This window comes from Thamnophis sirtalis, unplaced genomic scaffold (genome assembly GCF_051295495.1).
Source record: "Thamnophis sirtalis isolate CommonGarterSnake01/CBP01778 unplaced genomic scaffold, rThaSir2_p1.2 scaffold_6, whole genome shotgun sequence".
NCBI classification, from domain to species: Eukaryota; Metazoa; Chordata; class Lepidosauria; order Squamata; family Natricidae; genus Thamnophis; species Thamnophis sirtalis.
In genome coordinates this window covers 89,604,241-89,629,501 of record NW_028261386.1, presented here as the reverse complement: position 1 = coordinate 89,629,501, position 25,261 = coordinate 89,604,241, and the positions used below count along the sequence as shown (strand labels likewise).

At 43.3% G+C, this 25,261-nt stretch overlaps 1 protein-coding gene across 2 annotated transcripts in view; it reads left to right on the top strand.

Annotated features, from left to right (window-relative positions):
* ARFGEF3 (ARFGEF family member 3) overlaps positions 1–25,261 on the top strand; it is a 152,762-nt gene that overhangs the window by 71,880 nt on the left and 55,621 nt on the right. The window contains exons 9-13 of one of the 2 annotated variants that reach the window (XM_087718387.1): positions 7,435–7,539; positions 8,915–9,239; positions 22,175–22,287; positions 22,990–23,894; positions 24,617–24,783. In XM_087718387.1, coding sequence (XP_087574513.1) covers positions 7,435–7,539; positions 8,915–9,239; positions 22,175–22,287; positions 22,990–23,894; positions 24,617–24,783 — 1,615 coding nt within the window. Of the gene's footprint in view, positions 1–7,434; positions 7,540–8,914; positions 9,240–22,174; positions 22,288–22,989; positions 23,895–24,616; positions 24,862–25,261 lie in introns of both variants that reach the window. The other variant, XM_087718386.1, reaches the window with a different exon arrangement.

Below are 25,261 nucleotides of genomic sequence, written 5' to 3'. Positions count from 1 at the left end.
TCGGAGTCTCTTGACCGGATTGCACCACTACGGCCGCTCCGAGGCAGTGGATCCAGGAGACCTCCTTGGTTCACCGAGGAACTCCGGGAGAGGAAGCGCCGGAAGAGACGCCTAGAGCACCTATGGAGGTCCAACAAATCCGAATCGAGCCGAGCACTTCTAACATCGTGCATCAAGGAATACATCAGTGCAATTAGGATGGCAAAAAGAGCTTATATTGCCACCTTGATTGCCTCCGCTGAGTCGCGCCCAGCCGCCCTGTTTAGGATAACCCATTCCCTCCTAAATAGGAGGGACACGGGGGATCCCCTGCAGGGTAGGGCTGAGGACTACGTCCAGTTTTTAGCGGACAAAGTTGCTCGGTTTCGGTCGGAGTTGAACTCCGATTCTGCAGATCCAGCCGAGGCACAAGGGGATAATCTGGTGGACCACCCCTGGGTTGAGTTTCAGGATGTTGCCCCTGGGGACGTGGACAAGGCCATGAGAGCTGTGAGTGCCTCCACATGTGTACTGGACCCGTGCCCCTCCTGGCTGGTTGCTAACAGGGAGGTGGGGGTGGGAGGCACTGTTTTGCAGTGGTTCTCCTCTTACCTCTCGGACAGGTCGCAGTCGGTGTTAGTTGGAGGGCAGAGATCGACCCCTAGGCCCCTAACATATGGGGTGCCGCAGGGTTCGGTCTTGTCCCCCCTACTTTTCAACATCTACATGAAACCGCTGGGCGAGATCATTCGGCGGCACGGGATAAAATACCACCAGTATGCGGACGATACGCAGCTGTATCTGTCCGCCCCGTGCCAACTCAATGAAGCGGTGGATGTGATGAACCAGGGACTTGAAGCTGTTAGGGACTGGATGAGGGCTAACAAACTCGTGCTCAACCCAGATAAGACCGAGTGGCTGTTGTGTTTCCCTCCCACCAATTTGGCACGTATTCCACCTCTCAGGCTGGGGGGTCAAACACTATACCCCTCAGACAGGGTCCGCAACTTGGGAGTCCTCCTGGATCCACAGCTGACTTTCGAACACCATCTGTCAGCTGTGACCAGGGGGGCATTTGCCCAGGTTCGCCTGGTGCACCAGTTGCGCCCCTACCTGAACCGGGAGGCTCTCACAACAGTCACTCGGGCCCTTGTGACCTCTAGGCTGGAGTACTGCAATGTGCTCTACATGGGGCTGCCCTTGAAGAGTATTCGGCGACTTCAGCTAGTCCAGAATGCGGCCGCGCGAGTGATTGTGGGTGCACCCCGCTTCACCCACATAACACCTATCCTCCGCGAGCTGCACTGGCTACCTGTCGATCTCCGGGTGCGCTTCAAGGTGCTACTTGTCACCCATAAAGCCCTACATGGTAGTGGATCTGGGTACTTGAGAGACCGCCTACTGCCAATTACCTCCACGCGACCTATTAGATCTCATTGATTAGGCCTCCTCCGAGTTCCATCTGCCGGTCAATGCCGACTGGCAACTACGCGGAGGAGAGCCTTCTCGGTGGTAGCTCCGACCCTATGGAACGATCTCCCCGTGGAGATTCGTACCCTCACCATGAAACAGCATGGGGTCCACCATTGAACCCCTCAATACTTAATCAGGCTACTTGTCTTATTCTAACTCAAAACTTCAAAATTAAAACTCTGCTTATGCTCTTTCACCTAAAGAAAAGAAATAAGGAACATATTTCTTTCTGCTTGAAACACAGGAAGATAGTTTTTTCGCAAGTAGGAGAAAACTGGGTGGGCAGCTAACCACATTATCTTAGTCATAGAGCGCAGTTTATGATAATCAAAGTTCAACTTGTAAACAAGCTATAGGTTAACCATATTTTTAGCAATATATCTGAGTGGCGTTCTGACTTTTTCCTCTTTCTGCATGAGTAACCAAGATTCACTTCTCTTTTAGTTTCACTTTACTTCCCTATTGTGGTTTGGGAATCATGTATTGTAATTTTCCTTAAATATTTGTATTTTACCCGAAATAACCTTGTGCTGACTTAGGTGAGAAGTTATGACCTGGACTAGTGCACGCCTATATGACGTCTATATGATTTGTAATAACCATTTCAAAGGTATAAAACCTCTGTCAAAATGTACCTAAGTCAGATCAGTTAGGTGAAAATCTACTGGTCTCTTGAATGCATTCAATAATAATAAAAACCTTTCTCCTCTGGAAAAGGTGTCGTCTCCTATTCTTACGTAAGTAGAAAGGCAGACCCTGATTTTGCCATTACAACCACCCTCCAGACCTTCCGCACAGCCCTCAGAATCTGGCTATCCCGTCAGGCCTGGGGCTAAGACTGTAACCCGCCCGAATGGTATGAATGTTGTGTTTTTTAATTATGTATTGTCTTATATGTTAAAAGTTTGTCTCCCCCCTCCCCTTTTGGTTGTGAGCCGCCCTGAGTCCCCCCAGGGAAAAGGGCGGCATACAAATAAACTTCAGATCAAAATAAACTTCAAATCAAATAATGATGATGATGATGATGATGATGATGATGATGATGATGATGATGATTTGGACATTTTGGACCGAAAAACCAGGAAACTAATGACAATGCACTACAGTTTACATCCACGTGGTGATACTGATAGACTATATCTGCCCCGAAAATCAGGTGGCAGAGGATTATTACAAGTGAAGCAAACAGTTGAAGAAGAAAAACATGCACTGGCTGATTATTTAAAAGAAAGTCAAGAACATCTATTAATCGAAGTAAAGAACAAAAATCTACTGAAGGCCCAACAGACGAAACAAGAATACAGAAAAGATGTGATAAAATCAAGAATGAAGAGTTGGCAGAACAAAGCACTGCATGGCCAATTTCTGGAAAAAATAAAAGATAAAGTGGACAGTGAACAAACTTGGTTATGGTTAACAACAGGTACATTAAAGAAAGAAACAGAGTCACTAATCCTGGCTGCGCAAGAACAAGCTATCCGCACAAATGCCATTAAGGCCAAAATCGAAAAATCCTCTGATGATGCCAAATGCACACTTTGCAAAGAAGCTGATGAAACTGTTGATCACATACTCAGCTGCTGTAAAAAAATCACACAGACTGATTACAAATTGCGGCACAATTCAGTAGCGCAAATGATCCATTGGAATTTGTGCAAAAATTTTAATATTAAAACAGCAACAAACTGGTGGGAACATCAGCCTGAAAAAGTCACCGAAAATCAGATGGTCAAGATCTTGTGGGATTTCTGTATACAAACCGACAAAATACTGGCGCATAATACACCAGACATCACACTGGTTGAGAAAAATAAGGTCACAATCATAGACATCGCAATACCAGGTGATAGCAGGGTCGCCGAGAAGGAACATGAAAAAATCGCAAAATACCAGGACTTAAAAATCGAAATTCAACGACTATGGCACAAACCAGCAGTAGTAATTCCAGTGGTAATTGGCACACTGGGTGCTATTCCAAAAGCACTGGAATTACATTTAAAAGAGTTAAAAATTGACAAAATCACCATCAGTCAAATGCAAAAAGCCGCACTGCTTGGATCTGCACGGATATTATGAAAATACGTTACGACGTCCTAGGCCCCTGGGTGGGGCCCGACTGGTAACCAATGCCAAATCCGGCGAAACAACTGGCCGCTGTGATACAATTGTATTATTAATATTACTATTAATATTAATATTAATATTAATATTAATATTAATATTAATATTAATATTAATATTAATATTAATATTAATATTAATATTAATATTAATATTAATATTAATATTAATATTAATATTATTAAGGGCAGATGCTAGTAACTTAAAGAACATGCATGAGCAACGGCTTAAAAACAACAAAATCATAGATCAGCTAATCAGAAGATATAGATTGGATACAAGAAACATCAATGAAGATGTAGAGATTGTAAAACAGCAGATAACAGCAACAGCTAGAAAAATTGAAAGATATGAGGCACGAATCATCCAATATAAACAAAATCAGCAATTTCGATCAGACCAACGGCGTTTTTATCAAAGTCTTAATGTGAATGGCGACACCAAAAGTGAAAAACCAGAAAAGCAGGCCACAGTTGAATTCTGGAAAGAATTGTGGGAAAATGCAAAGGACTACAACAAGGAAGCAAAGTGGATACATGACTTTGAGAAAAGCATTGGCAACAAACAAATGCAAGTATTAAAAATAACAACTGAGATTCTCAAAAATCGAGTTAAAAAGGTAAAGAATTGGACATCACCTGGAAAGGACCAATGACATGGTTTCTGGCTCAAATATCTGACCAGTTTACATGCAATATTGGCCAGGCAATTGAATGAAATTTTACAAAAGGGCCAAATTGATGAATGGTTGACAACTGGAAAAACATACTTGATTCAGAAAGATGTAACTAAAGGAACAACACCTGAAAACTACAGACCAATAACATGCTTGCCAACAACCTTCAAATTACTCACAGGCATTATTGAAGATAACATGATGGATTATTTAGAAACAAACAACATCTTGCCAGTAGAGCAAAAAGGCAACAAAAGAAGGAGCAGGGGCACAAAAGATCAGCTCCTAATTGATAAAATGATATTAGAAAATTGTAAGAACAGAAAAACGAACTTGAATATGGTCTGGATTGATTACAAAAACGCATTTGACTCACTGCCACATAGTTGGATCATAAAATGCTTAGAAACAACTGGCATTAGCAAAAATATTACATCCTTTACTGAAAAGGCGATGAAACAATGGAGAACTGAGTTGGCAGTAGGGAATGAGATCTACGGAATAGTTAATATCAAGCGAGGAATTTTCCAGGGTGATTCACTTTCACCTCTTCTCTTCATCATCGCAATGATCCCACTATCAGTAATCTTTAAAAAAATGAAATTAGGCTACCAAACAGCCAAAGAAGCTGAAAAAATTTCGCATTTACTATATATGGATGATTTGAAACTCTATGGAAAGTCAGAAATAGAAATCCAATCATTGACAAACACAGTCCGAGTATTCAGCACCGATATTTCAATGCAGTTTGGCATGGAAAAATGCGCCACTGTATCCATAAAAAGGGGCAAAATCACTGCATGTGAGGGAATTGAAATGCCCAATGGCCAATTAATTAAATGCAAAGAAAATGAAGCCTACAAATACTTAGGCATTCTGCAGTTGGATAACATCAAGCATGGAGAAGTAAAAACTATTGTCAGGCGAGAGTACACCAACAGAGTTAGGAAAATTTTAAAATCTAAATTGAATGGTGGAAATACAATGAAGGCCATAAATACCTGGGCAATACCAGTTATAAGATACACAGCTGGTATAGTTAACTGGACACGAGCTGATTTGGACCTTTTGGACCGAAAAACCAGGAAACTAATGACAATGCACTACAGTTTACATCCACGTGGTGATACTGATAGACTGTATCTGTCCCGAAAATCAGGTGGCAGAGGATTATTACAAGTGAAGCAAACAGTTGAAGAAGAAAAACATGCACTGGCTGATTATTTAAAAGAAAGTCAAGAACATCTATTAATCGAAGTAAAGAACAAAAATCTACTGAAGGCCCAACAGACGAAACAAGAATACAGAAAAGATGTGATAAAATCAAGAATGGAGAGTTGGCAGAACAAAGCACTGCATGGCCAATTTCTGGAAAAAATAAAAGATAAAGTGGACAGTGAACAAACTTGGTTATGGTTAACAACAGGTACATTAAAGAAAGAAACAGAGTCACTAATCCTGGCTGCGCAAGAACAAGCTATCCGCACAAATGCCATTAAGGCCAAAATTGAAAAATCCTCTGATGATGCCAAATGCAGACTTTGCAAAGAAGCTGATGAAACTGTTGATCACATACTCAGCTGCTGTAAAAAAATCGTGCAGACTGATTATAAATTGCGGCACAATTCAGTAGCACAAATGATCCATTGGAATTTGTGCAAAAATTATAATATTAAAACAGCAACAAACTGGTGGGAACATCAGCCTGAAAAAGTCACCGAAAATCAGATGGTCAAGATCTTGTGGGATTTCTGTATACAAACCGACAAAATACTGGCGCATAATACACCAGACATCACACTGGTTGAGAAAAATAAGGTCACAATCATAGACATCGCAATACCAGGTGATAGCAGGGTCGCCGAGAAGGAACATGAAAAAATAGCAAGATACCAGGACTTAAAAATCGAAATTCAACGACTATGGCACAAACCAGCAGTGATAATTCCAGTGGTAATTGGCACACTGGGTGCTATTCCAAAAGCACTGGAATTACATTTAAAACAGTTAAAAATTGACAAAATCACCATCAGTCAAATGCAAAAAGCCGCACTGCTTGGATCTGCACGCATATTACGAAAATACGTTACAACGTCCTAGGCCCCTGGGTGGGGCCCGACTAGTAACCAATGCCAAATCCGGCGAAACAACTGGCCGCTGTGATACAATTGTATAATAATAATTATTATTATTATTATTATTATTATTATTATAATATTAAAACAGCAACAAACTGGTGGGAACATCAGCCAGAAAAAGTCACCGAAAATCAGATGGTCAAGATCTTGTGGGATTTTCGCATACAAACAGACAAAATATTGGCGCATAATACACCAGACATCACATTGGTTGAGAAAAATAAGGTCACAATCATAGACATCGCAATACCAGGTGATAGCAGGGTCGCTGAGAAGGAACATGAAAAAATCGCAAAATACCAGGACTTAAAAATCGAAATTCAACCACTATGGCACAAACCAGCAGTGGTAATTCCAGTGGTAATTGGCACACTGGGTGCTATTCCAAAAGCACTGGAATTACATTTAAAACAGTTAAAAATTGACAAAATCACCATCAGTCAAATGCAAAAAGCCGCACTGCTTGGAACTGCACGCATATTACGAAAATACGTTACGACGTCCTAGGCCCCTGGGTGGGGCCCGACTAGTAACCAATGCCAAATCCGGCGAAACAACTGGCCGCTGTGATACAATTGTATAATAATAATAATAGCAGCAGCAACCTCACAAAAATGTTTCAGCCCTTAAGGAAGGAGTCATGCATAAAAGCAGTCTTCTGTACACAAAAATATAGAGCCACACATATGACTGAGTGCCAGTTTGACACCCCTGCGCCTTGACAGTGCCTCTGGGCCTAGTTTCTGAAGGTCATTCCCACAGTATTGTTATAGTAAATCAGTTGAAGGAATATGTTCTTTTTATTGCACACAAATACTTAACTGCTATGTTTGTGAATGTTTTCAGCAATGTTTTTCCCTTCATTTTCACAAGTAACAGCACTAGTTATAATTTTGACCCTCATAATTGCATACAACTGATTTTTCTTGCCATGCCCTTGGAGAGGACTTCCTTTTTTTCTGGCTCATGGGAAAGTATGCAGTGCTTGCTTTTTCATTATCTCTGTGGAAGTGAACTTGCTATGCCTTGTGCTTCCATTTTTTTCAGTGAGAATCAGCAGTTGCAGCTTCTCTACCTGGAATGCATTCTTTCCATGCTGAATAGCTTCTCTTCTGGTATGCACCACCATAAAGGATTCACTGACCTCATCTGGTAGGTAGATGTGCTTTGAATGATGAGAAGAACAAAGTTTTAGCCTTGTAGAAATCTTCTTTGGCCTGTATATTTGAGCAGAAGTAATATCTGTTTAAGGGGACACGGTGGCTCAGTGTTTAAGAAACTGAATTTGTTGATCAGAAAGGTTGGCAGTTCAGCAGTTTGAATCCATAGTGCTGTGTAATGGAGTGAGTGCCCATTACTTGTCCCAGCTTCTGCCAACCTACCAGTTCGAAGCATATTAAAAAATGCAAGTAGAAAAAATAGGAACCACCTTTGGTGGGAAGTGTTCCATGTGCCTTCGGTGTTTAGTCATGCCACCCACATCACCACGGAGACTTCTTCAGACAGCACTGGCTCTTTGCCTTTGAAATGGAGATGAGCACCGCCCCCTAGAGTTGGGAACGACTAGCACATATGTGGAAGGGGAACCTTTACCTTTACCTATTTAAAGAAGATGGGATATCATTTAGACAAATTAAATATTACTATCCCTATAGAGAATGTCATTTCCATTCCCATGGAGCTATAGAAAAATGAGTTGGAAGCATCCTAGAAGAAACAGGGTAAACGGCAGAAATGTTATTCAAGGAGATCTCAAAATAGCTCATGGCTTGAACAAGTTATTTGAAAATAAGTAGTTGAAAGGTACATTTGCCATTTTAGTTTCCACCCACATTTTCCTTTGCACACTGGAGTTTGAAAATTTATCCTGTTGCTTGCTGGGTGTGAAGGCAGCTGGAGGCTTGGAAGTTTCAGATAGCTTGATCTCCCTGGCTTGCTGGGTGGAAAGGAGGCTGAAGGACTATGGGGATCTTGAGGAGCAAGAAGCAGAGCTCAGGGGGTGGGAGTAATCATGGGAGACTGGGGTTGGTGACCCTGGGCCTATGTAGGGTCCTCCATTTAACAAACAATTGCATTCATTTAATGTTTGTATCAAGGGGTGGTGTCGTTAAGTGAGGCCATTTTGTTTAACAGCTGTCCTGACATGCAACCCTAATGGGCAAGCTCCATATCTCTAAGACTATCTGTAATCTTTTTTTTCCTAGTCCAGCATTTGCTCACATTCTATACCTAAAGTGTATGAGTATGAAATAGGGACAAAAACCGGTCAAAAATCAATGAAAATTAAGGCACAGAGAGGAAGGGGGATGAAAGGTTGGTGAGCTAATTATCAAAACCTTAATTCTGTTTCTAATCATTCTGTGATTAGAATCTAACTGAATCATTCTGTGTTTCAGTTATTTCCGATTATTCATTTTTTTCTAAAGAACTGTACTTTCTTTTCCAACATAAAACTATTTTAACAATCTCTTCAGACATTGTATCCTTCACTACTTCTCCCACACTATCTCTAATTTATTTTTATCAGGAAGCAGCTGTGTCCAGCCCTGATAGTAATCTTGGGCAATCCGGTTCATGATAAAACGATCACATCTGCTCACAGCAACACCAGTCATGAAGCTGATTCTCCTTCTTCCGGAGTCTCTGACCACGGCCGAGGATCAGGCTGCTCTACAACTGCCCCTGCCCTTAGTAGTCCTGTTGCACGGACTATCTACTACATTGCAGCGGAGCTTGTTCGGTTGGTGGGCTCAGTGGAGTCAATGAAGCCTGTTCTGCAGTCTCTCTACCATCGGATGCTTCTGTATCCTCCACCCCAGCACAGAGTAGAAGCTATCAAGATCATGAAAGAGGTGAATTTACATTCCCTGGTTGATTTTTAAATTTGTCGACTTAAATTGCAATTAAATTACGAGTTGCAAACCGTTTGGAATTTTGGAATATTCTTTATCAACACAATCATCTTGTGTGAGTGGACACACAAGAAATTTGTCTCAGGTGCATAAGCGCTAAGTGTACATACGAATAACAGAGTGATAAGTCATAGATTATAAATCATAAATATACAATGATAAAACATAAGATAAATAATAAGTAATAATAAGTAACAATATAATAATAAGCAACAATAGTTTAAGTAATAATTAAGTAATAATAACAATAAGCAAAAATAATAAGCATGAATTATAATTCATAAAATACTAATAGGAGGAGGTAATAGGGAAGATGAGAAGGATAAAAGCAATACAGCCCTACTACATGGGTAAATATCTTTAAACATAAGATAGTGCTTTGGGAATTCGGTGTTTAACAGAGTGATGGCATGGGGAGAAAACTATCTTTGTATCTAGTTGTTTTGGCAAGCAATGCCAGGTGTTTTTCTCTTATAAATTTATTTTGTCCTTGTGTTTATCTTCAATAATAAATTTTATAAAACAATGCTGTGTTCTTTTACAGTACGCTGCTTGGAGAATCCAAGCATGAGTTAAACTCAGCCAATCTGCCCAGGATTGAATTGAAACTTTAGCCACGCCTCTGGTGTTGCCTTGACTTGCCAGATTTTCAATTCAGTCAAAGCCCTGTGGACGCGCTTTAGTTTCTGTCAGTTCTGGACAGATTGCTTGTTCTCAATACTTCAATTTCTGAAGTTCCTTTAGTGTATTTTTCCCCCCATTTTTTCTTCCACAGAGTGCAGGAGCGGTGAGCAGTACCTTTTAAAACTTCCCTTTTACAACTTTCTTGCTCTTTCCTCTTTATCCCTGGCTCCCATGATGTCCCGGGCTCGCTCAGGCACTGCGGAGGTCACTGGCAACTGCCGCTTGCAGCGTGGAGTCAGAGTGCCGATGCCTGCACAATCACGCTATTTTCCTCGCCTGCGAGTTTCCTTTTTTCCAGCAGGCATCTTTGTTGCCACTGTCTGTGCTCGCTTGGGAGCCAGCTGCTGGTGCAGAGCCTCGGCAGGCTTATTTCTTGCTTCTGGTGGCCATTTTGGCATGGCCACCATTTTGTTTTTCACTTTTCCCCGCGTTTCTTGCCTGCCGGTGCCATTTTACTGCCCCGCTCACAGCAGATCGCCGCAGCAGACCACTTGTCCGGACCTCTGGTGGGGTCTTTGTTTGGGATTTCTTCCCTCAAGACTTCCCTTGGCCACAGTGGTCAGACTCGTGACTAGAGGTGCGCTAGTGCTGGGAGTGAGTGGCAGCTTCTCCAGGGTCCCCGGGGGCTTCAATGGCTGACCACAAAGATCTTTTTGAATGCCCCTCAGAGGGAGAAGTGGATCCAGTTCCCTCAAGTCACCTGGCCCCATAGTTGCCAATCCCTCGACCTCCCCATAGAGGTCGCCCTGTGGAAGATAGGGGACCCGATCTGTCGGTTGAGATGCAAGATGTCATTGCCAGGGCCATATCCCAGGGCATTGAGAGAGGGATGCGCCAGCAGGGTAAACGCCTGTTCAAGACCCATCACATTCAGACACCGTCCCCTCCCAAGGAGGTTGTACAACCCCTACGACCTGCTTATCCCCACTCCTCGTTGGATAGCGAGGACTCTGTTGGGAAGATATCCTTCCCAACCCTGAGCCTGAGTTCTCAGGGGATGAATCTGCTGCCCCTCATAAGCCTGCTTTCACCGTCTTATTTAAGCACACTAATTTCAAGACTATATTGAATAAGGCAAAAGCCTCTACCCATTTGAGCTCTACCACCCCAGAACAGGCTGCTCCTGATCCCTCGGACCTCAGTGAAGGTTTGTTCGAGAGCCTGTTCAGGCTCAGGAAATTGTGCCTATTCCCAAATTATTCCTCAACGTAGTGCAGAAACAATGGGCACAGCCAGCTACCCTTGCCACCCCCCAGGAGGTTGTACACAGTGGATGCTAGTCTAGAAGACCTGCTGAAGCTGCCTCCAGTGGATGAGCCGGTGGCTGCGCTCACTTCTTTCTCAGTGCTTCCTCCAGATCTTCTGGAGGGCCTCAAAGCAGAGGACAAGAAAGCAGAGAAGGCCTGTCATAAAGCTCATCAGGCGGCCACTTGGGCGATTAAGACGTCCGCCTCTGCTTCTTTCCTCTCCAGAGCCTCTCTCCTCTGGCTAAGACAGTTGCTCACTAAGATAGCAGACTTAGGCAGGATGTTAACAAAATTATTGCAGCCACTGAATACACGGTGGACGCCACCTTGAACACCGCAAAGTTCGCTTCTAGGACCTTAGCTTCCAACATTACCACCCGTCGCCTTTTTTTTTTCATTTTTTTTTTATTAAAGTATTTTTATTAGTAAAAGAAAAATACAACAACCAATAACTGGTAAAAGACAATACAACATCCACTGTTTCACTTTACATTTGACTGTGTTTCAAGACATTCCCATAATATCAAAATCCTTATAGGCATCAAAGGTTGGGTATCCTCTCCCCTCCCTCCCTCTTTCCTTACCTTGTTTCTTCTTTCCCACTCCCCTTCCTTCCCTCCCTCCTCTCCTTCCCTCCTTCCTTCCCTCCTTTCTTTTCCCTTCCTCCTTTCCTTCCCCTTCCCTTTCCTCTCTTCTTCCCCCCTCCTTCTCTCATATCTTCCCTCCCTCCTTCCCTCCTTCCCTCCTTCCATTCTCTTCTCTTGAGTTCCCTCCTTTTCTTCCCTCCTTCCCTCCTTCCTATCTACTCTCCTTCTCTCCTTCCTTCCCTCCCTCATTCCTCCTTGCTTCCCTGCCTTCTTCCCTCTCTCCTTCCTATCCCACTTTCTTCTCTTTCTTCTCTCCTTTCTTCTTTCCACCTCTCCCTTCCCTTTTCTCCTTTCTCTTCCTCCTTTTTAACCTTCCCCCCTTCTTCTGCCTTTCCCTTTTTCCTGTTTCTCTCCTTTCTCCTCTCCATCCTGTCCTTCCTACTACCCCTCTCTCCCTCCAATCTAACCTTTGTTGCATTTACATATTTTCTTCTACTGAGGACGGCCCGGTTCTCTTTCCTTTCCTTATTTAAAAAGGGCAAGCTTTACAAGAAGCAAGATGAAGCATTATTTTCATCTCCCATTGCTCATCTCGCCTTACCTAGAATAAAACTTGATTGCTAATTCCATGCAGGTAGTTGTGGCGGATTACCTATCAGCTTTACAGGTTTTCCCGATGTCGTGGTCTAGCAGAGTTGGTCAACGGTGAATCCTCACCTCTAATACTTTTCTCCCCTCACTTATCTCTCAGTCTTTGTTTGTTGTTCGTTAGGGTTGTTACTTGAATCGTGTTAAGTTAGTCAGCTATCTCCTTTTATGTTTACATCTTCACTGTCTCATCAAGCCATTTGTACAGTTTCTCCCAGACTTTGTAAAAGTCTGTATCTTCTTTATCGTTAATCCGCATCGTCAATTTGTTCATTTCTGCTAATTCTAGGATTTTATTCATCACCATAGTGCTGGTGGGGGCATTTTCACTCTTCCAGCACTGTGCGTAAGCAATCCTTGCCGCTGTCAAAATATGGACGAGAAGGTATTGATTGATTTTACATATTTTTTGATCTGTTATCCCTAATAGGAAGGTTTCCGGGTTAAGACATAATTTCATTGACAAGATTCCGTTCAGCCATCTTAGTATTTGCTTCCAATACGTTTTGGCAACCGGACACATCCACCACATGTGGTAGTACATGCCCAGCATTGTTTTACATTTCCAGCATTTGGCCGATGCTTTGGGGGAGATTTTTGCCAGTCTTGTCGGAGGAAGATGCCAACGGTAGAACATTTTGTATATATTTTCTTTATAGGCCGTCGATTTTGTCAATTTCAAATTCCACTCCCAAACCCTTTCCCAATCATCTAGATCTATCGTGTGGCCGATGTTTTGGGCCCAGGTTACCATGACTTCTTTTACTCTTTCTGCTTCCATTTTTCGAATCAGGAAGCAGTTGTATAATTTCGAGATTACTTTCTCATCTGGTCCAATTAAAATTTTGTCCAGTTCCTGGTCCTTGTTCTGGAAGCCAAATTGTGTTAAGTCTGATCTATGTTTATTTTGAATTTGAAGGTATGGCCACCAATCAATGTTTATTCCCCTTTCGGCCAGATTTTCCCTAGAGTTTAGTCTATTTTGATCATCTAGCAACTGTTGGTAAGTAACAATTTTATCAAAGTTTATCAAATTCGGGTATATCAGAGCTTCCGTCGGAGATATCCATTTGGGAAGTTGGGTGTAAAATTTCCTTCTGATTTCCAGCCAGTTCTTGATTAATACCCCTCTGAAATGGTGTCTACCAAAATAATTATGGATTTTATTTCCCTCGCACCATAAGTAGTTGTGCCACCCATATTGCAGGTCATGGCCCTCTATCGTTAAGATTCTTTTGTTGGCTAACATTACCCACTCTTTTGTCCACATAGTTATTGCTGCTTGATGATATGTTTTCCACTCTGGTAAGCCCATTCCCCCTTGTGCCCTTCTATTTTGAAGATGTTTATATTTTATCCTGGGCTTTTTACCATTCCATACAAAATTTCGTGCCATTTTGTCTAACTCATTATAGAATTTTTCCCCTAATTTGACCGGTGCCGTTTGAAATAGGTAGAGGATTTTTGGCAAAACATTCGTCTTGATTACTGCGACTCTTCCCATCAACGATATTTGTAGTTTCGACCAGTTTTTTAAATCTTTTTGGATATTTTGTAATAGTTTATCATAATTATCTTCTTTTATGGAAGAGCATTTCGCAGTCAGCCAAATCCCTAAGTATTTAATTTTTTTGGTTACCTTTATTTCCATTATTTTCTCTAGTTCTCCAATCTGATTTTTAGGAAAGTTCTTTATAATCATTTTAGTTTTTTCATTATTAATTTTTAATCCGGCCACACGCCCAAAGTTCTCAATTTCCTTCATCAAGTACGGTCCTGAGGTTAGTGGGTCTTCCACAATAAAGACCATGTCGTCCGCGAAGGCCTGTGTTTTATACTGTTCTTTTTTTATAGTCAGCCCCCTAATTTCCTGGTTTAATCTTATCCGACTTAGGAGAATTTCTAAGGACATAATGAATAGTAATGGGGAGAGCGGACACCCTTGTCTAACACCTTTTCCAATTTGTACCCTCTCTGTTAATTCTCCATTAATTATGATGCTTGCAGATTGCTGTGAATATATAGCTTCTATGATCTTTATAAAATTATCGCCAAACTTCATCATTTTCAATTGTGTGATTAAGAAGTTCCAATCTAAGTTATCAAAGGCTTTCTGGGCATCAACAAAAATTAAAGCTACTTGTTTCTCGGATCTTGTTTCGTAGAATTCCAAGGTATTGATTATCATTCTTGTATTGTACCGAATATGTCTTTTTGGGAGAAAGCCGTTTTGATCCGAATGTATACTTTGGTTTAATATTATTTTTAGTCTTTCCGCCAATATTGATGTAAAAATTTTATAGTCTGCATTTAACAGAGATATAGGTCTATAATTCTGAATCTTACTACTATCCGCCTCTTCCTTTGGTATTAGGGTGATGTAGGCTTCCTCCCATGATTTTGGAACCTTACCATTTTGTAGTGCCTCATTGAGTAGTTCTAATAATTTGTCTTCTACGACGTTTTGAAGTTTTTTGTATATTTCTGACAGAAGCCCATCCGGACCAGGAGTTTTGTTATTTTTTTGTTTTTGGATGGCCTTTTTCAGTTCTTCTTGTGTGATTTCCTTATCAAGCATCTCTCGCATCTCCTCCGCCAAGACTGGAAGTTTCTGCTTTATTAGGTATTTTCTAGTGTCTTGTTCAATGATTTCGTCCGGTCTATATAATTTCTTATAATAATTTTGTACAATCTTTTTCTTTTCCCCTATTTCCTGTTTCAGATTCCCCTCTTCGTCACACAATTGTTTAATAATTCTTTTGACCTCCTCTTTTCTTATTTTGTGGGCCAGCCATCTCCCAGTTTTATTTATGTTCGAAATAGTTCTGTTTCATTCTCTTAATGTTTTGTGCTACTTCCTCTTGCAAGATCAAATTTATTTGGTGTTTGATTAACTCTCCTCTTTCCCTGTACCTGCTATTGTCTGGGTCTTTCTGAATCAGCAATTCTGTCTCTCTTAATTCTTTATTCAATATATTAAGTTTTCCCCTATGCATTTTGTTTCTTCTTATTAGATAGGCTATTGATATTCCCCTCACAACTGCCTTCATCGTGTCCCAGACGTTTTGTATAGAAGTCTGCTCTTTACCGTTTTCTTTAAAAAAGTAGCCCAGTTCCTTTTCTATTTGTTGTATGAATTTCTTCTCTTGTAATATGTTCTGGTTTAATGTCCACCTAGCTTTTGTCCTTGACTTCCCTTTCCATTGCCATAAGACTGGGTGGTGGTCGGCCCACTTGTTCATTGTTATTTCAATGTTTACAGTATCCATGAGTAGTTCCGGGTTTGACCAGACCATATCGATACGGGACCATGAATTATGTGGTTGAGAATAAAACATGTACTGTTGTATCTTGTCATTCATTGTTCGCCAGACATCATAAAGGTCTAATTCCTTCACCATATTTGCATAGGCAGTCGGTAATTTCCTTCTTGTACTTTTCTTGTGTATACCCTTATAATCCATTTTACCGTCTACTATTGCGTTGAAATCCCCTAGAATACATATATTTTGCCACTTTATTTCATTTATCCTCTTGTGTAGATTTACATAAAATCTTTCTTGTTTTTGGTTTGGAGCATAAATTCCAACTAGTAAAATTTTTTTTCCCACCATTCATTATTTCCACCATTAATACTCTACCCTCTTTGTCTGCATGTATTAATTTGGGGTTCAACCATTCCTTTATATACATCACAATTCCCCTTTTTCTAGTTTGTGCTGACAAGCAAAAAGTTTTACCTAATTTTGGACAATTTAACAGATTATTATATTTCTCTTTAATATGGGTTCCTGAAGGCAAATTACATCTAGTTTTTGTTTCATTAGATCCAACAGTACACGTTTTCTTTTGGAAGTTATGTTAAGACCATTTATATTAGCTGACAGTACATTCGTTTCCCATTCCCCCGTTCCTTTACAAGTTGTTCGCTTTGCTGACATCTTTGGACCTTGTCTCAATTGGAGACCTTGCTCTTGACTCTTCTCTGCCATATCTCTCTCGCTCCCTGACCCCTCCCGCCTCCCGCTGAGTTGCAGTTGTAGAATCCTCCTGTCTTAAAGTTCCTTCTTTGTTAAACCTCTCTTCATCTGCTAGTATGAGGTCCTGGAATTCTTGAGCTTTCTCCAAATTGTCTATCCGGTATTTCTTTTCCCTCCATGTTATTAACAATCCTTCTGGGAGAAGCCATCGGAACTGGATTCTGTGTCTGTTTAATTGTGAGGAGAGGAAGTTGTATTTCCTTCTCTTCTCTCTGACTCTCCGGGGAATCTGCTTTAAAATGAGGATTTCTTTACCCTTATACGTTAGTGAGTCCCCTCTTATTGTGCTTAGAATGTCCTCTCTTAGTTGTCTTCTCAACACCCTCACATGTATCTCCCTCGGAAGTCGATGGCGTCTCGCGAAGCTTGTATTGATTCTATAGACTTCGTCCAGTTCGTTAATGACCTCATTTTTCGGCCTATCAAGGACTAGTCCCAGAATTTCTCCAATCAGCTCCCGGAGGTCTTCGTCTCTTGCTTCCTCCACGTTTTGTAGTCTCAGATAGTATGCTGATCGCTCTAATTCCAGGTGGAGGATGGCCTCCTCCAGGTTTGAATTTATAGATTCCAGTTTATCCTCTACTCTGTCTATCCTTTTTTCCGCTACTCCTGTTCTCTCCTTAACATTTTGAATTTCCTGTTCATTTTTCGACAGTGCTGCTTGTATCGCCCCTATACGCTCCTCAATCTTTCCCATATTATTCTTAACTTCATGCATTTCATTCTTTACTCCCTCCAGACCTTTGGTGACATTTTTGCTCATCTTCAGTATTGCCTCCTGTAAAGAGTCCATTGTTACCTCCTGGCCTTGTGGAGTTGGGGCTGTCTTGTCTCCCATTTGCCTGCCCTCAGGCGACTTTTCCCTTACCGGGGTAGATAAAGGCGTTTGCTTTTTACTCCCTTTGGTTAAAGTTACTGTTCTCGTTGCCATTTACGTTAATTCAGTTCTCCCCCTTTAAGCTGTAAATTTGGTACCTTCTGGTTACCGCTTGAGTAATTATACAGTGCCCGGAGGACATGCAAGGTAGTTAAACTAGAGCAGGGCTATACAACCTAGGATCAATTAATTCTGCAATATCTGGGAGGCGTTTACTAGCTAGGGGGAAGATGTTTCAGCGTGAAGAGGCAGGAGACGGGAGAGGCCAGAGTTTCTGAAAGTATTTTAGAGCTCACCCATCAATCACTTCCTGTTGTCAGTGTAGTGTTGTCCTTCTGTTGTCTCTGGCTGTAATATGACACCGCGCTCTCAAAGTTTTAGGGCTGGTTCAAACCCTCGCGGCTTATAGGCTTTTCCCCCTTTTTCCCACAAAGGGGGCAGATCCAACTGACTGTCTTTCTCTCCTCCGTCTTGTCCTCCATTAATCCTCCCAATTTAAATGATTTAAATAATCCAGAGTCTCGGTCTTTCTCTATCCGCTCCATCACTCGGCTCTCTCCAATCTTTCCTGTTCGTCTTTACTAGCCGCTTCAACCAAATGCGCCCACACACGTATCTGTACTTATTACAGTTAAGTTGTTTATCCCTTCAGATTTAGGCTTTTAAATCAAGATCTTACATTTGCCGTCATTCAATCTGCAACGTTCCCTGCAGCTGTCTCTCCCTTCCTTATTGAAGTCTGGCAGTCACGTCTTCTGGTCGGCCATTAATCAGCCGACCTCTTTTGCACGCACTCTGAGGGAGCTTCTCGCTTCGTGGGGGGAGATCGCCTTTCTCCCTCCACTGCTCCGACGCTTCCCCTCTCCACAGGTCCTCGCAACTCGAAGGGACCTTGCCTATTACGGCCACGCTCGTGCAAAGATCGGGCGAACCGAGCAGAGGCTCTGTCGGCAGCCTGCTCCGGCGCGACGCCAAACCGGAAGTCCCACCCGTCGCCTTTTATGGCTTAGACATTGGAACATTGACATGAGGTCTAAGTGGAAGCTCGCTTCTGCCCCGTTCAAAGGGGGTAAACTTTTTGGGGAGGCGTTAGATCCAGACCTCGTATAGAATAAGGACAAAAAGAAGATTATGTCCAAAAAATCTGATTGTAAGGGATCCACCTTTTATAGGAAGCAGCCCCTTCGGGCTTTGGACCGGCCCTCCACATTGGTTACCTACCAGAGGCTCTACCCCCATAATGCTGACAGGTCTCAGGACCATCAGTCCTTTCATGACAGAGGCCGCCAGCAGAGCTTCTCCAAGCAGCCCTTCCGTGGGTGGTCTGTTTCCAGACCCTTCTGCCGTTATAAGTGACCATCAGTGGAGGGCTCCAATTGGCGAGCATCTTCAACTGTTCCACATCCAATGGGAGCACTCCACATCAGACCAGTGGCATAGGTCCAAACCATCCGCATAGGTCTGACCCTGGAATTCATCTCGCCCCCACCTCGTCACTTCATCTGGTATCCAACCCTCTCCTGCCCTCATGGAACAGGAGATCCTACACCTCAGGGAGATCAGGGCCATAGAACCGGTTCCACCCGGTCACGAGGGGACAGGGTTTTATTCCATTCTGTTCCTTGTCCCAAAGAATTTGAGGTGGGGTGGGTGAAGGGGCATATTAGATCTAAAAAAGCTAAACCACCACATAGTGTACAAAAAATTCAAGATGCAGTCCCTACAATCCATCCTGGGCTGTATCAGGCCAGGGGACCTGTTAACGTCCATAGATCTGAAGGAGCCTTACCTACACGTTCCCATCCACAAGGCCCACCGCAGGTTTCTGAGGTTTTTTTATGCAGGCCAGCACTTCCAGTACAGGACTCTGCCATTTGGCCTGTCATCGGCCACAAAAACTTTCACAAAGATCCTAGCAGCGGTAGCAGCCTCCCTCAGATCGTGCCCAGTGCACCTCCAATGCTACATGGCTGACATTCTCATCCAGTCATCATCCTACCAGCAAGCGACGTTAGACCTGCATTACATGATGACAGCCCTTCGAGACCACAGATTCTCTGTCAACCTAGAAAAGAGTCATCTGGAACCGACCACCAGGTTACAGCACCTCGGCACCATCATAGACACAGTTGCTTGTCAGGTCTTCCTGTCTCCTGACTGAATGACAAGCCTCAGAGCCCTTGTGCACCAAGTTCACCAGTCGCGACTTGTCCCAATTGTACAGCTGTCCCAACTGTTGGGCAAAATGATATCCTGTCTGTCCATTGTACCTTGGGCAGGACTTCACTCTCGTCAGCACCTCTTGCCACACCAGAGGGCAAAACAAAGCAATTATTCAGCGCTGATTCCAGTTTCCTTCGAGTATGTCAGTCCTTCGGTTGGTGGATGACTTCCGCACTAACGAAGGGCTCCTTCTTCAGAGAGCCAGACCATCTTACCATCACGACGGACACCAGCCTGTTCGGCTGGGGGACTCACCTTCACAACCAAATAGCACAAGGCAGGTGGTCAGCAACCGAGCTCACGCACAGCATCAACTGGCTGGAGTTGAGGGCGGCGAGGCTGGCTCTGCATCACTTTCAGACCGACATCCAGGATCACCACGTGATGATCCTCACAGACAATGTGGCAGCAAAAGCACACATAAACCGCCAGGGGGGCACTCGATCCAGTTTGCTGATGGTGGAGGCCGAGTTCCTGGGAAGGTGGGCGAAAAGACATCTGTGCTCACTTCAGACGGAGCACATATCTGGAGTGAACAACATCCAAGCAGATTGGCTAAGCAGGGCCACGGTCGACCACTCAGAGTGGCACCTGCACCCAGACATGTTCCGTCATCTGTCGCAGAGGTTTGGCCTACCGGTAGTCGATCTGTTCGCCGCCCCAGAGAACAGCCACCTATCAAGGTTCTTCACAAGGTTTTACCACCCGCAGGCAGAAGGGGTCAACTCCCTACATTGCCCCTGGTCGCCGGGCCTCCTATATTCATTTCCTCCACTGCCCCTTCTACCTAGAGTGATTTGTAAAATCCTGGAGGAGGGAGCAGAAGTTCTACTCGTGGCTCCTTTCTGGCCCAGGAGAACATGGTTTGCCGATCTTGTGAGTCTATCCATCAATCCACTTTGGCGAATTCCCCCGCATGAGGTCTCTCTCAGCCAGGGTGCTCTACAACACCCAGAGCCCCAGTGGCTACAACTAGCCATTTGGCACTTGAGAGGGACTTCCTGAGCAGGGGCAGTTTTTCCATCAAAGTCATACACACCATTCAGGCGTCCAGAAGACCTGCTATGACCAGAATTTATGAATCCACCTGGAGATCCTTTGAAGGATGGTGCGCTGCACATGAGATAACACCAACTGCAACTACTGTTCCCCAGGTTCTGGACTATTTACAAGATGGACTTGACCAGGGCCTAGTACCTAACACCCTCAGGTGCCAGGTGGCTGCCTTATGCACAATGCTTGCGCGTGACAGTCATTCATCACTTGGACGACACCCCGTCATCCGTAGCTTCCTGCAGGGTGCCACAAATCTTAGACCACCAGTTGTCCATAGGTTCCCGTCATGGGAACTCGAGGTAGTGTTATGGGCCCTGATATCTGTGCCCTTTGAGCCTCTACGTTCCGCCAGCCTGAAGCATCTGACCTTTAAGACAGCTTTCTTAATTGCCATCACATCTGTGCAACGAATCTCGGAGTTGGCAGCTCTGTCAGTTAGGGAGGACTTGTATCTAATTCATCCTGACAGAGTGGTCCTTCGTCTGGATCTGAAGTTTATTCTCAAGATCAACTCCTGGTTTCACTGTGCCCAGGCAGTCATTCTGCGGGACTTTTGTCCTCATCCCAGATACCCGAGGGAAAGAAGATGGCACATGCTTGATGTCTGCCACACTCTTCGCAAGTACATCAAGCGCACGGCTATTTTTCAGCGTTCTGAATCACTTTTTGTCTCTTTTCAGCCTGCTTCCCAAGGTTGTAAAATCTCTTCATCCACCATTGGTCGTTGGCTGCAGGCGTGCATCTCCCTCACTTACGTCTTGCAACCCAGACCAGTGCCACACCATATCACCGCACATTCTACATGGAGTGCAGCTACCACAGCGCCCTGGGCCACCCAGGCACCAATAGAAAAGATTTGCAGAGCTGCTACTTGGACTTCCTTATCTCCGTTCATTTGGAACTATAAATTGGACAAGTTCGCTTCTGCGGAGGGGGCTTTTGGAAGACGAGTTCTGCAGGGGATCCATAACAGTGGAGAGACCCTGGACTCTTCAGCTTCCCGTCCTAGTGACATTTAGCTTGGGTATGTCCCATGCTTGGACTCTCCAAGCAGCGTACTGGAAAATGACATTTGGCTTACCTGAAGGGTCATTTTCAGTACGCTGAAAGGAGAGTCCAACCCCACCCTGGGGTCTTTCTCCACTTTCAAAGACTATTTGGACCTGTTGTTTATGGACCGTTTTGGACTTCTTATCAATGTGCACAGTTCCATGCCGTCATTGAAAATCTGGCAAGTCAAGGCAACACCAGAGGTGTGGCTAAAGTTTCAATTCAATCCTGGACAGATTGGCTGAGTTTAACCCATGCTTGGACTCTCCTTGCAGCGTACTGAAAACGACCCTTCAGGTAAGCCAATGGTTATTCTTTGCACGAATTCGTGAATAACTTTTGACAAATTGATTTCAAGATTAACTGGAAAAAGTTTATTTCTTTATTACATTTATATGCTGCCCAATTCAAAGTGACTTTAAAAATGTATTTATTGGATGTTGCTAAATTGCATTGTATTTAGATACTTGGAAGTCCTCGGCGGCTTTGTGATTTAGCAGGTCCCTGCTCTACAGAACCAGAATCAAGAAAGAGATCCATTTCAAAAAGAAAATCCCACCTGGACCTTCTTAAACTGTATGCATCTCATTATTTGACAATGTTTGATAACTGTATTGCTTGAAACAAATATTTTGTTCTTCTTTGACTGTGTTTAATTCAACAGACTTTCTATAATTGTAATTAGCATAGACTTCTTCAATTGAGTGTGCAGAGCTAAAAGACTTAGAATCTGTTAAATAATTATAAAATATACTGCAGGTATGCATCATGGATATTCTGAGACAAGAGGGGGGAGGGGAATCTTAATTAGAGCAGGATTTTGCTTTTGGAATACCATCCATGACTTCTTGATTAGGCAAGCATTTGTTTTATCAGTTGGATGCCTTTGTTAATTAATCACATGGTTAATCAAATGCTAGCTCATCACCAAAGAGATGAAGCCATCCTTCCTTTTTATGGTATAAATTCTTTATCTATTGTATAATTGACTTTAGGAGGCATAAAAGTGAAGAGTGGCTTATCTTATGAGCCACAGTGGTGCAATGGTTAGAATGCAGTACTGCAGCCTGCTGACTGCCGGCTGCCTGCAATTTGGCAGTGCAAATCTCACCAGGCTCAAGGTTGACTCAGTCTTTCATCCCTCCGAGGTGGGTAATAGGAGGACCCAAATTGTTGGGGGCAATAGACTGACTTTGTAAACTGCTTAGAGAGGGCTGTAAAGCACGGTAAAACAATATATAAGTCCAGGTACTATTGCTATCTTTCTTCACACTGTAGAATCTTGGATGGGATGACGGAAGCCTGCATAAAAGGTGGCATTGAAGCCTGTTATGCCTCAGTATCCTGTGCCTGTGCCCTGCTTGGAACTCTGGATGAGCTAAGTCAAGGAAAGGGCCTTGATCAGGAGCAAGTACATCTGCTTCTCCGGAGGCTGGACGAGTTAAAAGAGGGGGCTGAGACCAGTAGAGATTCCATGGAGATCAACGATGCTGATTTTAGGTGGCAAAGACGTATCCTGTCATCGGAACATGCCCCCTGGGAGCCAGGCCATGAGAAGAGTCCTGACATTAGTATTAGTGTTACCACAGATACCGGTCAGACAACCCTGGAAGGAGATATGGGACAGACAACCCCAGATTCTGACATTCGTAAAAATTCTTTGCAATCCCCAGCTGGACAGGCAGGCAAAGAAATTCATTATAAAGAGCCAGAATCAGAAACAATTGACCAACCGGATGTAGTTCAACGGAGCCATAATGTTGTCTATCCAGATATAACTAATTTCCTTTCTGTTGATTGCAAGGTCCGTTCGTGTGGATCTAGATACAGCGAGAGTAATTTCAGTGTTGAAGACCAGGATCTTTCCAGAACTGAATTTGATTCATGTGACCAGTATTCCATGGCAGCAGAAAAAGATTCTGGAAGATCAGATGTGTCGGATATAGGTTCAGATAACTGTTCTTTAGCTGATGAAGAACAGACGCCACGGGACTGTCCGGGTCACAAGTCTTTACGAACTGCTGCCCTTTCCTTGAAGCTACTTAAGAACCAGGAAGCAGATCAGCAAAGTGCCAGGTTGTTTATTCAGTCTCTTGAAACTCTCCTTCCTCATCTTATAGCTGTTGCTACAGTAGAAGAGGTAGATTTGGCTCTCCAGAACTTTTCCTCAAGTTTTTGTTCAGGTTTGTAAGCTGCTCACTTACTTTCCCATTGATATTCTATATTGTATTAGAACAGGGGTGTCAAGCTCAAGACCCATGGGCTGGATACGGCCTGCGGGGTGCTTAAATCTCGCCCACAGGACTGGCCTGGAGATAACAAAGGACTAGCCCACGGTGCCTCTGCCAGCCAAAATGAGCCATGGGGGTGGGGCATGAGCAGCCCCACCACATCCATTTTCACCCCCCCCATGCACTGTTTTGGCCGGCAAAGTGCTGCAGGAGGCCATCCAGGCAAAAAAATGGGGTACAGGAAGGTCACAGGTGGCCATCCCATGCCCCCTTTTAGATGGCAGGGTGTTGCAGGAGGTGTCCGTCCCGTCGCCTCCGCCCCGGGCTGGCCTGTGGAGGAAAACAATGCTGATCTAGCACGCATGCCACAGTTTCGCCATCACAGGTATAGGTAGTATGCAAAGTCAGTACAATTATTTATTTTGATTTTCTTTATCATATTGCTAGTGGGAGATTGGTGCATGTGCTTGAGAGAAACAGAGCCCCATCTAAAATTATCCAGAAAACCATCACTAAACCCAAAGTTACACAATGCAGCACTGTAGCCATTACTCCAGCCATTTTACTCTTTTCTAGACGGTTTCAACAGTGCAAGTTATCATTATTTTCTACGAATTAAAAAATGACTGAAACTTGGTTCTTGTGCATAATCCCATCTCTCTACATTTAATTAGACATGATGCATTCTCCAGGAATTGAAGGGAATGTCAGCTTTAACTTCCAGAACCTGATGAACGCAGATAGCCTCTACGCAGTCTCTCACTACATACTCCTGCTGAACCTGAAGCTGTCAAACGCAGAATACTATCGGAAGAAACCTGCCCAGTCCCCTGTATTATTGGTGAGGTCAAAGCCTGCTTTGACCCCTACAGTGATGAACATGTTGCACTTGGCCACATCCCGCTCTGTAAATCTCCAGGTCAATGATCAGATTTACCCTTTCTTCAGCTCATGAGTGTGAACAGAATAATCACAGTCACTGTATCACAGATCAGTTACTGAAACACGGAACATAGCTGCATGAATTTGAAGAAGAGGGATGCATGAAATATCATAGAGATTAAGATGTCTGTTTACTCTGTTTCAGTGGTTTAGGGTTTAGGATTTTTTGAAAAGTAGAAAATAAATCCAAAATTAAAAATGAATGCAACCTTTCCTTCCTAATTCAAACCCAGGGAAAGGGACAATAAGGCCATTCTTTTTTTGATGTACAGAAGGTCATAGTGCCCTGAGTTCAGCCAAAGACTAAATTGCTAAGAAACCTAAAGAAAAGGAAATAATCATTCAGTGAGAGAAAATGAAAGAGGGGAGCACACAAA